General features: G+C 43.2%; 1 protein-coding gene across 2 annotated transcripts in view; it reads right to left on the reverse strand.

Moving 5' to 3' along the window:
- The window catches only part of LOC139555206 (forkhead box protein J3-like), a 139,355-nt gene that overhangs the window by 17,710 nt on the left and 109,733 nt on the right, over nt 1–11,912 (reverse strand). For both annotated transcript variants that reach the window (XM_071368823.1, XM_071368815.1), the window contains exons 4-5: nt 2,397–2,480; nt 952–1,053 (exon numbers count right to left, since the gene is read on the reverse strand). In XM_071368823.1, coding sequence (XP_071224924.1) covers nt 952–1,053; nt 2,397–2,480 — 186 coding nt within the window. The remainder of the gene's footprint in view (nt 1–951; nt 1,054–2,396; nt 2,481–11,912) is intronic.

The following is an 11,912-nucleotide window of genomic DNA, read 5'->3' on the forward strand; positions in this document are numbered from 1 at the left end:
ATATAAAACCCAGTATTCTTTTTATGCTCGCTGCAGTAAATGAATGAGCGACTCTTGTAGGTTACTCCAGAAAGCTGCCCCCACTGGGCCCAGAGGAGAGGGCTTAAGGTTAAAAAGCCTATTTCAATTTCAGAGTGAACAGCGTATTCAACGCCAATAGCTTGCAGTCCCTGTGGCTTCTCCCGCTCTTTCTCTGCAGTGAGGGTTATTCAGGCAACAGACATCCACACACACAGTACTGTCTTGCCAGCCTACCCAGACTCCTCCAGCCAAACGCTACGGCACGTCCGTGGACGTTAGTTTCTTCTCCACAACGAATCTGGATCTGAGTACTTGCCTGACCCCTCACCGAATGTGAACACATTCGGGGACGTCTGATTGGTCCAGAAGACGCAAAGATAAAGCGGCGGTTTGACTTTGATACTCTGATTTGTTAGAGACGATCAAATGGGTTACTTTGTTTAGTACAACACCCCTCGTCACCACAAACGACATCAATGATGACTTTAGTGTGAGTCGTGAGGCTAGGCAACCCAACCACATCTCATGGACAGACCAGAAAAGGACTGGGCATCTCCATGAACTTTCAGGTGTGTGTAGAGTAGTGTTGTCACAACACCAGAATTTTGATTTCAATACCAGAGTTATCATCACGATACTCAACTCAAATACCATACTCAACATCAATATCGTATTGAACAGAATGAGTAATCCCCTGTTGTTGTTGTGGTGTGTGTGTGTGTGTGTGTATCCATCTATACAGTGTTTCTTGTGCTGCCGTGCAGCTGTGTGTTACAGCGTGAGATGTACTGTAGTGTGTGTGTGTGTGTGTGTGTGTATATCTCGGTTGAGTGCTGCTCTCAGTGAGGAACAAGCTGTAGGTGGGTGGGCAGAGGGAGGAAGGAGGGGTCAGGGTGGTGCAGTGTGTGCAGGTGCATGCTGGGTAGGTACCTTGTTAGTCACAGTGTTGATTGCCAGAGTTGGAGAGGCACTTCCAGAGATCATACAGTCCATTCCCAAAGACTCCGACTCCAGGGTGTACGGTGTGGAAGCCTTGGGGAGGGAGGGAGGCAAAAGTATTACTTTTAGCCAATTATCAAATATAGGACCACTAAAATATTCACTCTTAACTAATTCTAAGAACAATACATAACCTCAAGCCATAAGTACGAAGGTATAGGTTTTAACACTCATATGTTGCCGTGTTTGTTAGGAAGCTAGTTTTCCTTCCAGGCAAGAGGGAGGAATGCAGATCTCTAGTATGGAAAATACACCAGGACCATTTATAAATAACAAAAGAAGCAACACCTTTATTTAGGTCACATTTGAAATATTTCCTGAGGAGATGAAGAGAAGAGCCCCCATTGCTCTCTGCGAGTCGCGGGCGCGCCGCTGGGGGAGATAACTCCCCCATGCCTGTCTGCCAAAACTGCTTACTGTAAGAGGATTGGCTGGCAACAATACCAATTTTAATTCATGATAAACATAAATGAGATTTCACAAAGTCACAATTTTCTAAATGTCTGAGACTTAATGGGATGCCTTGTATGCCAACAGTCACATCTGTAGTAAGGGAGGATGGTGTGCATGTGCACGTGGGTGAATAGTGTGAATTCTGTGCATTTGTTTTGCTTTAGAATTACACACCAATGACTATATTTAAACGAATTTACACACACAAACACACAGGTGTAGGTACTGTATAGTATAGGATGTGCACCTCTCCCTCCCCATCTTAGAACCACAGACATACACGTGGCTGGTTAACTGAGTGAGTGGGTCTTTGTGTCTGTCTCTGTATGTCTTGTAGCGGGCCAGGAGGAGATGGATGGATGCCTCAGAGCCAGGTCAATCTGGGCAGTTTACTAAACCAGTCAGGCTGTGCGTTACATTGGACACAACCCATACATAATTAAAGACAAAAGCTCCCGCTCAGAATGAACAGCCAGTGCACATAAATTGATGTTTGTAAAAAAAAAAAATTATTTAAAAAATGTTTAAAAAAAGATGACTGCAGAATGCAATGTATGTAAGTAACAGCAGCCTGGGGCATAGTTTATTAATGAGGAGCCTGCTACAAGACAAGACTGAGACTCATCCAGAGGCAGTTACATAAAGGGAGGAGAAACTCCTACTGCGTGCCTGCGTGTGTGTGTGTGTACACGCGTGTGAGTGAGACAGTATACGGGAGAGAGGCAGAGAGAAAGAGGTCTATCAGAGAGAGATTGAACATAATTTATTTTTTGCTGTATGTGAAGACTTTGTATGATATGGTTACCCAATTCTCCACATAAGCGCACTCATCATTACTGGTGATGGCATGGTTTAAGAGAGGGTATCTACATGCGTAAAACACAAAGCTTCAGGGGAGGATGTGGCGTGTCTGGAGGACTCACTCGCTCTCCGGACCGCGGCCTCTTCTTTGGCCGTGTGGGCAGGGCGTCCTCCTTTGGGTTGGTGTCGATGGCCCAGTAGGAGCCCTGTGGAGAGAGGAGGGACCACAGTAAAGAACACAGAACAGACAATGCCCTGCCTGGCCTGATACCACAGGGACGTTAGCGTTGGACATGAGGGATTCATATCTCCAGACGAAGGGTAAAGGAATCAGAGGCTTCTCTTTGGGACTGACACAATAGAGCTTTAACAAATGCTATTAAAACACAATCCAAGAGTAAATAGTGGTGTGTGATAAGTGTGTGTGTGGCTTTGTTTTATATTGGAGAGAGCTGTGTTGTGTGGCGAGGCTTCTCCTCGTCTGTGATGCTCCGTAGTTAGAGACAGTGGCTGGTGAAATGCTAAGCTCCTCCTAAAGCAGTGCTTTCTCAGCCTCAGGTAGTGTAGGTAGCCAACTGTAGCTGGGCTGGGAGCTGGAGCAACGTGTTGGCTTTCTGCCCAGGTCTGAGCCCGGCTAATCAAGGAGAGAATAGACCTGCTGGCTCTGGGGCTGCAGCTCCACACTCCAGCTGCATTATTTAGCTCTGCATTCAGCCCCATTTAATACATTTTTCTATGGTGTTCCTCCCTGAAGCCACATGCAACACATGATTTTAAATATTTTATATTAATCCTGATAAGATCTCAATTGCCAAGGGAAAGTGAGATCAGGACTTTTAAAATTCTTCCTAAGCTGAGAGAATCAATTCAATATTTTTTTTGAAATTGTCAGTCTGGACAACAGAAGAGGAGAGGTACGGTTTCAACAACCTGTGTCTAATGTAATCCATACAATAAGGTGTACCATACTCCAGTCACAGTACTACCGCCATCTAAAGCATCATTCTGGGTTTTATTCCTGGCTTTTATTTTGAAACACTGCAACAATACAATGTTGAGCAAATATGTTTTATATTTTCAAAGCTTGGGGTCGATTAGCATTTCCCTCAGAGGGAGAATAACTCACAGTGCAACCAACCAGAGATAGACATCTCATAATAAGTAAATCCCATTATACTCTCAGCTCTGTAGCCCAATTCCATTGTTGGTATATTTGGTGGCGTTGTCTTCAGTGTAAAAGGCTGAGAGTAACAGACAGAGAAACGTCTAAGGACGTCTGAAGGTGAGCTGCCTGAGCTCCGTGTTATGATCATAGCATCTGTTTTACTGCTAAATATATGATTTAGGGGTTAACTGATTTAGGGGTTAACTGATTCAATTAGAGCTCCTGGTAGACTCAAAACCACTGTCCCGGTAGAGGGCCGGGCGGCGTTTCTTTTAATTTAGAAAAAAAATCTAAGCACAAACCCTTGGGAAGGGAGTTTCTGCATTTCTCTACACGCTCCCATGAGACTCGATGGGGGGGGAAAAAACAAACCCATTTAAAGAGTTCTTAAATTATTCACAAATACACTGCATCATAGCAAAGCCTGGCAAGGAAAGTGTGTGTGTGTCCATATTGTAAGCTACAACTGTTATGAAACTAAGCTCCAACTATTCAGTCTCTAAACAAAGGCCATGATGATCGTGTGATGATTTCACCAGAAGCACTGTTTAACTGCTATACCTGCTATCAAAAAGGAAGCTGACTTTTCCTCCCTACAGTACGCATGTCAACATCACGTTCTCTGGTTTCCCCATCTCAGTCTAGATTAGATACAGGACATGGAATATGCAGTACACTTAGCGTTCCCTACCAGTTAAAGGCCAGTGCAGTCAAAAACGTGAAATCCCTGTGTACCAGTCATAAGAAGTACCATTCAAAAGTTTGGACACTCATTCAAGGGTTTTTCTTTATTTTTACTATTTTCTAAATTCTAGAATAATAGAAGACATCAAAACTATTAAATAACACATATGGAATCATGCAGTAACCAAAAAAGGTGTTAAAAAAAATCATAACATATGTTATATTTGAGATTCTTCAAAGTAGCCACCCTTTGCCTTGATGACAGCTATGCATATTCTTAGCATTCTCTCAACCAACTTCATGAGGTAGTCCCCTGGAATGCAAGTGTGCCTTGTTAAAAGCTAATTTGTGGAATTTCTTTCCTTCTTAATGCGTTTGTGCCAATCAGTTGTGTTGTGACAAAGTAAGGAAAGGGAGATACCTAGTCAGTTGTACAACTGAATGCACTCAAGTGAAATGTCTTCCACATTTAACCCAACCCCTCTGAATCAGAAAGGTGCGGGGGGCTGCCGTAATTATTTTTTATTTTCGAGATGGCAGCGCAGTAGGACGTGTATATCTGTCTTTGTCTTATCCCATGTAAATAGCCTGTATTTTTCGTATACATCTTAATCTCTACGAAATAAATATACTTCCTGCAAACCGCCTCAACAAATATGGTACGGATCTGCTATTTTTATTCCTTATAACTGGAACTTCCATCAGGAGCTCACCAGCTAACTAGCTACTAGTCTTTTGCTACTAGTCTTCTACTAGTCCACGGCTAGCGATCCTCGCCTTTCCCCCCCCCGGCATTAGCCAGCCTTAGCTCGGACAACACCTGCCAGTCTGCACAGTGCGATATCAACCCAGAGCATATCGGACTGCTTCTCTCTACCATAATCACCGGATTCCTGCCGCTCTGGATCATTACACCGGATCATCGCAGCTAGCTAGCTGCAAACAATTAGCTACTGTTAGCTAACGCCTCTGTCCCAAAGAAAGCACCAGCTAGCCTTGAGCTAGCCTCAAGCTAGACCCATATACCAGCTAATTTTAGGGCTACAATACCTCCTTTGCCAATTGGCCAGGACCCTTTATTGTTGACACGGAGCCCCTCCGATCCATCATGACTGGACTGCTGACGTGATGGCCCGATGTGGTCTCAACAGGGTATTCTGTTACGGTGTCACCGAAAAACCATCTACTAGCCACGGGCCGCAAGCTTTTCTGAACGCTGTGTCCCCTGCTTGCCTAGAGTAGTAGTGACTACAGAACGGCACCCTGACTCACCTATTGCTGCTCTTTTGACCCAATGATCACTCAGCTACACAGCTGATGCCCCCTGGACTGTTTCAATAACACAGTACGTCATTTTGTTTACCTGTCGGCCCCAGCCTCGAACTCAGGTCCTGTATGTACCTAACTGACCTGCTGTGCCCATTCATCGCCATTTACCCGTTGTTGTCTTAGCTCTCCTGATCAACACCTGTGTTTGCTTTATGCCTCTCTCCAATGTCAATATGCCTTGTCTACTGCTGTCTTGGCTAGTTTTAATGTTTTATTTCACTGTAAGTCCCTCAGTCCCGCTCAAAATGCCTTAGATAGCTCTTTGGTCCCACCCCACACACATACAGAGACCTCACCTAGGTTAACTGATGCCCCCAGAGACGAAACCTCTCTCATCACCCAACGCTTAGGTTTACCTCCACTGTACTCGCATCCAACCATACCCTTGTCTGTACATTATGCCTTGAACCTATTCTACCACGCCCAGAAATCTGCTCCTTTAATTCTCTGTTCCGAACCCACTAGACGACAAGTTCTTATAGCCTTTAGCCGTACCCTTATCCTACTCCTCCTCTGGTGATGTAGAGGTTAACCCGGGCCCTGTAGCCCCCAGTACTACACCTACTATTCCCCAGGTGCCATTACTTGTTGACTTCTGTAACGGTAAACGCCTTGGTTTCAAGCATGTTAACATCAGAAGCCTCCTCCCTAAATTTGTTTTTTTCACTGCTTTTAGCACACTCCCACAACCATGATGTATTAGCCGTGTCCGAATCCTGGCTTAGGAAGGCCACCAAAAATTCTGACATTTCCATTCAACAACAACATTTCCGCCAAGACAGAACTGCCAAAGGGGGTGGAGTTGCAATCTACTGCAGAGATAGCCTACAGAGTTCTGTCATGCTATCCAGGTCTGTGCCCAAACAGTTTGAGCTTCTACTTTTAAAAATCCACCTTTCCAGAAAAAAGTCTCTCACTGTTCCCACTTGTTAAAGACATCCCTCAGCTCCCATTAATCACCAACCATTTATCTTCAGAGTTTGTACTGTTAGGTGACCTAAACTGGGATATGCTTAACACCCCGGCAGTTCTACAATCTAAGCTAGATGCCCTCAATCTCACAAATTATCATGGAACCTACCAGGTACAACCCTAAACACGGACACCCTCATAGATATCACCCTGACCAACCTGCCCTCTAAATACACCTCTGCTGTCTTCAACCAGGATCTCAGCGATCACTGCCTCATTGCCTGCATCCGTAATGGGTCCGCAGTCAAACGACCATTCCTCATCACTGTCAAACGCTACCAAAAACACTTCAGCGAGCAGGCCTTTCTAATCGACCTGGCTGGGTATCCTGGAAGGATATTGACCTCATTCTGTCAGTAGAGGATGCCTGGTTATTCTTTAAAAGTGCTTTCCTCACCATCTTAAATAAGCATGCACCATTCAAAAAAAATTTGAACTAAGTACAGATATAGCCCTTGGTTCACTCCAGACCTGTCTGCCCTTGACCAGCACAAAAACATCCGGTGGCGTTCTGCATTAGCATCGAATAGCCCCAGCGATATGCAACATTTCAGGGAAGTTAGGAACCAATATACACAGGCAGTTTGAAAAAGCGAGCCTTTGCTTTCCTAACATAAATTTGCTTCCTGTAGCATAAACTCCAAAAAGTTCTGGGACACAAGTCAATGGAGAATAAGAGCACCTCCTCCCAGCTGCCCACTGCACTGAGGCTAGGAAACACTGTCATCACCAATAAATCTACGATAATCAAAAATTTCAATAAGCAATTTTCTACGGCTGCCATGCTTTCCTCCTGGCTACCCCAACCCTGGTCAATAGCTTTGCATCCCCCACAGCAACTTGCCCAAGCCTCCCCATCTTCTCCTTCACCCAAATCCAGATAGCTGATGTTCTAAAAGAGCTGCAAAATCTGCACCCCTACAAATCAGCTGGTCTAGACAATCTGGACCCTCTCTAAAATTATCCGCCGCAAATGTTGCAACACCTATTACTAGCCTGTTCAACCTTGCTTTCGCATCGTCTGAGATCCCCAAAGTTTGGAAAGCTGCCGCGGTCATTCCCCTCTTCAAAGGGGGAGACACCCTAGACCCAAACTGTTACAGACCTATATCCATCCTACCCTGCCTTTCTAAAGTCTTCGAAAGCCAAGTTAACAAACAGATCACTGACCATTTCGAATCCCACCGTAACTATTCAGTTATGCAATCTGGTTTCCGAGCAGGTCACGGGTGCACCTCAGCCACGCTCAAGGTCCTAAACGATATCATAACCACCATCGATAAAAGACAATACCGTGCAGCCGTATTTGTCGATCCGGCCAAGACTTTCAACTCTGTCAATCAACACATTCTTATTGGCAGACTCAACAGCCTTTGTTTCTCAAATGACTGCCTCACCTGGTTCAACAACTACTTCTCAGATAGAGTTCTGTGTGTCAAATCGGGGGGCCTGTTGTCCGGACCTCAGGCAGTCTCTACGGGAGTGCCACAGAGTTCAATTCTCAGGCAGACACTTTTCTCTGTACACAACAATGATGTCGCTCTTGCTGCTGGTGATTCTCTGACCCACCTCTACGCAGACGACACCATTCTGTATACTTCTGGCCCTTTGGACCCAAACCTCCAGACGAGAATCATGCCATACAACTCTCCTTCCGTGACCCCAACTGCTCATCAATGCAAGTAAAACTAAATGCATGCTATTCAACCGATCGCTGCCCGCACCTGCCCGCCCGACTAGCATCACTACTCTGGACGGTTCTGACTTAGAATATGTCGACAACTACAAATACCTAGGTGTCTGGTTAGACTGTAAACTCTCCTTCCAGACTCACATCAAGCATCTCCAATCCTAAATTAAATCGAGAATCGGCTTCCTATTTCGCAACAAAGCATCCTTCACTCATGCTGCCAAACATATCCTCGTATAACTGACTATCCTACCTATCCTTGACTTCAGCGATGTCATTTACAAAATAGCCTCCAACACTCTACTCAGCAAATTGGATGCAGTCTATCAGTGCCATCCGTTTTGTCACCAAAGCCCCATATACTACCCACCTCTGCGACCTGTATGCTCTCGTTCACATGAGGACCTCCGTTCCACCGCTCTTCTGAAGTCAATCTAATTCTCCGGTTGGAACGTTATTCAAGATGTATGTTAACAACATTCTAAAGATTGATTCAGTACATCGTTTGACATGTTTCTACTTACTGTTACGGAACTTTTGGACATTTCGTCACGTTATAGTGGACGCGCTTTGTGACTTTGGAATTGTTTACCAAACGCGCTAACCAAAGTAGCTAATTGGACATAAATAACGGACATTATCGACCAAATCAAGCATTTATTGTGGACCTGGGATTCCTAGGACTGCATTCTGATGAAGTGCATCAAAAGTAAGGAAACATTTATCATGTATTTTCTGGTTTCTGTTGACCCCAACATGGCGGCTAATTTGGCTATTGTTCTGAGCTCCGTCTCAGATTATTGCATGATTTGCTTTTTCCGTAAAGTTTTTTTGAAATCTGACACAGCGGTTGCATTAAGGAGAGGTATATCTATAATTCCATGTGTATAACTTGTATTATCATCTACATTTATGATGAGTACTTCTCTTGAAACGATGTGGCTATGCGAAATCACTTGATGTTTTTGGAACTAGTGAATGTAACGCGCCAATGTAAACTCAGATTTTTTGTTATAAATATGAACTTTATCAAACAAAACATGCATGTATTGTGTAACATGAAGTCCTATGAGTGTCATCTTATGAAGATCATCAAAGGTTAGTGATTAATTTTAGCTATATTTCTGCTTTTTGTGACTGCTATCTTTCGCTGGAAAAATGGCTGTGCTTATTGTGGTTTGGTGGTGACCTAACATAATCGTTTGTAGTGCTTTCGCTGAAAAGCATATTTGAAATCGGACACTTGTGGGATTAACAACAAGATTACCTGTAAAATGATATAAGATGTATGTTTGAGGAATTTTAATTATGAGATTTCTGTTGTTTGAATTTGGCGCCCTGCACTATCACTGGCTGTTGTCATATCGATCCCGGTAGCGGGATGCAGCCATAAGAAGTTAACTTAAGGCTAGGGGGCAGTATTCGGAAGTTCGGATGACTGATGTGCCCAAAGTAAACTGCCTGTTACTCAGGCCCAGAAGCTAGGATATGCATATAATTAGCATTGGATAGAAAACACTGACGTTTCTAAAACTGTTAAAATAATCTATGTGAATATAACATCAATGATACGGCAGGCTAAAACCCGAGCAGAATCCAACCGGATTTCTTTTTTTTTAGGTCACCACCCATTCAATTGCTTGTCTTTGGGATATTCAAAGGAATTCCTCCCAGATTGCAGTTCCTATAGCTTCCACTAGATGTCAACAGTCTTTAGAAAGGGTTTCAGGCTTGTCTTTTTTGAAAAATTAGTGAGTAATTGTAGTTTTTCAAGGTGGCTCTCATTTTGGACTGTAGTCTCGTGGCGCACGTGGATGAGGGAGCGCACTTCGTTTTTTATCTCCGGTATTGAACATTCCGTCTTAAATTTGATCGTTTATTTACATATTAGGGTACCTCATGGTTGATTAGCAACGTTGTTTTACTTGTTTGGACGAAGTTTATTGGTAACATTTGGGATTCTTTGTATGCATGTTGAACGAGTGGAACGGGTGGATTAGTGAATCAAACGTGCCAACTAAACTGACTTTTTTGGGATATAAATTAGGACTTTACTGAACAAAACGACCATTTGTTGTGTAGCTGGGACCCTTGGGATTGCAAACAGAGGAAGATCTTCAAAGGTAAGTGATTTATTTTATCACCATTTCTGACGCCTCTGCTGGTTTGGAAAATGTTTTTAATGCTTTTGTATGCGGGGCACTGTACTCAGATAGTCGCATGGTATGCTTTCGCCGTAGCCTTTTTGAAATCTGTCAGCGCGGTTGGATTAACAAGAAATTAAGCTTTTAAATGATGTAGGACACTTGTATGTTCATGAATGTTTAATATTTCGATTTTTGTATTTAGAATTTCGCTCTCTGCAATTTCACCGGATGTTGTCGAGGTGGGTCACTAGCGCCCCACCTAGCCCAAGTTAAATAAAGGTTAAAAAAAAAGCATGGAGGTGGTGGTGTGATGGTGCATTGCTGGTGACACTGTCAGTTTTTTATTTAGAATTCAAGGCACACCTAACCAGCATGGCTACCACAGAATTCTGCAGCAATACGCCATCCCATCTGGTTTGTGCTTAGTGGGACTATCATTTGTTTTTCAACAGGACAATGACCCAACACACCTCCAGGCTGTGTAAGGGCTATTTGACCAAGAAGGAGAGTGATGGAGTGGTGCATCAGATGACCTGGCCTCCACAATCACCCGACCTCAACCCAATTGAGATGATTTGGGATGAGTTGGACCGCAGAGTGAAGGAAAAGCAGCCAACAAGTGCTCAGCATATGTGGGAACTTCTTCAAGACCGTTGGAAAGGCATTCCAGGTGACTACCTAATGAAGCTGGTTGCGAGATTGCCAAGAGTGTGCAAAGCTGTCATCAAGGCAAAGGGCTACTTTGAAGAAGCTCCAATATATCTTCATGCGTTTAACACATGTTTGGTTACTACATGATTCCATATGTGTCATTTCATAGTTTTATGTCTTCACTATTATTCTACAATGTAGATAATAATAAAAATAAAGAAAAACCCTTGAATGAGTAGGTGTCCAAACTTTTGACTGGTACTAATAAATATTTAAATATATATATATATATATAAATATATATATGTTTGTGCGTGCGCATACACACACACATAGATATTTACACACATACATACACTCTATCTATACCTTGAGGTTGGAATAATACTTTGGGAGACAAAATAAAATGATGCCCTTCTAGTGTAAGAGCTGTTTGAAAAGACTGCCTGCAATTTCAGCCTGTTTTGGTGAGATGGCGTTTTGGCCTTCTATGGTTGCATTAACATGCAGTAAATTAGTTAATAGACCAATAAAGAGTTCCAAACCTCTCTGCCAATAACAGCCAATTTTCAGTTTTCCCTTCCCCACTCACACCACTCCCAGACAGTCTAAGATAAATTCTTGTTGATAAATTGCTATTTTCTCAGAAGACATTTATTTATTTTTTTGACCATTTTCATTTGACAAAATCACAGTTTGGTACTGAAATTGTTACAGTTCTGAATTTGACCCCCTAATTGGGCAACTTTTGATAATGTTTTCTTGTCTCAGTGAGGGAAATTCTGTAAATTCCCGAGGACTTTTGAAAGACGAGAAGTTGAGGATCATAATAAATACTGCTTTGATGTCATACAAGCAAGCCACACACCAGTGAGTCCAAATGTGCACTTTACATCGCCATGTAAAATACAGTGTCAACGTTTATGATCACTATGTTTGATGTAGTTACAAGATGACATGACGTCATATCCTGGGTTGTCCTGAACAGAATTAGCCTGTT

The sequence above is a fragment of the Salvelinus alpinus genome, chromosome 2 (genome assembly GCF_045679555.1).
Source record: "Salvelinus alpinus chromosome 2, SLU_Salpinus.1, whole genome shotgun sequence".
Lineage (NCBI taxonomy): Eukaryota > Metazoa > Chordata > Actinopteri > Salmoniformes > Salmonidae > Salvelinus > Salvelinus alpinus.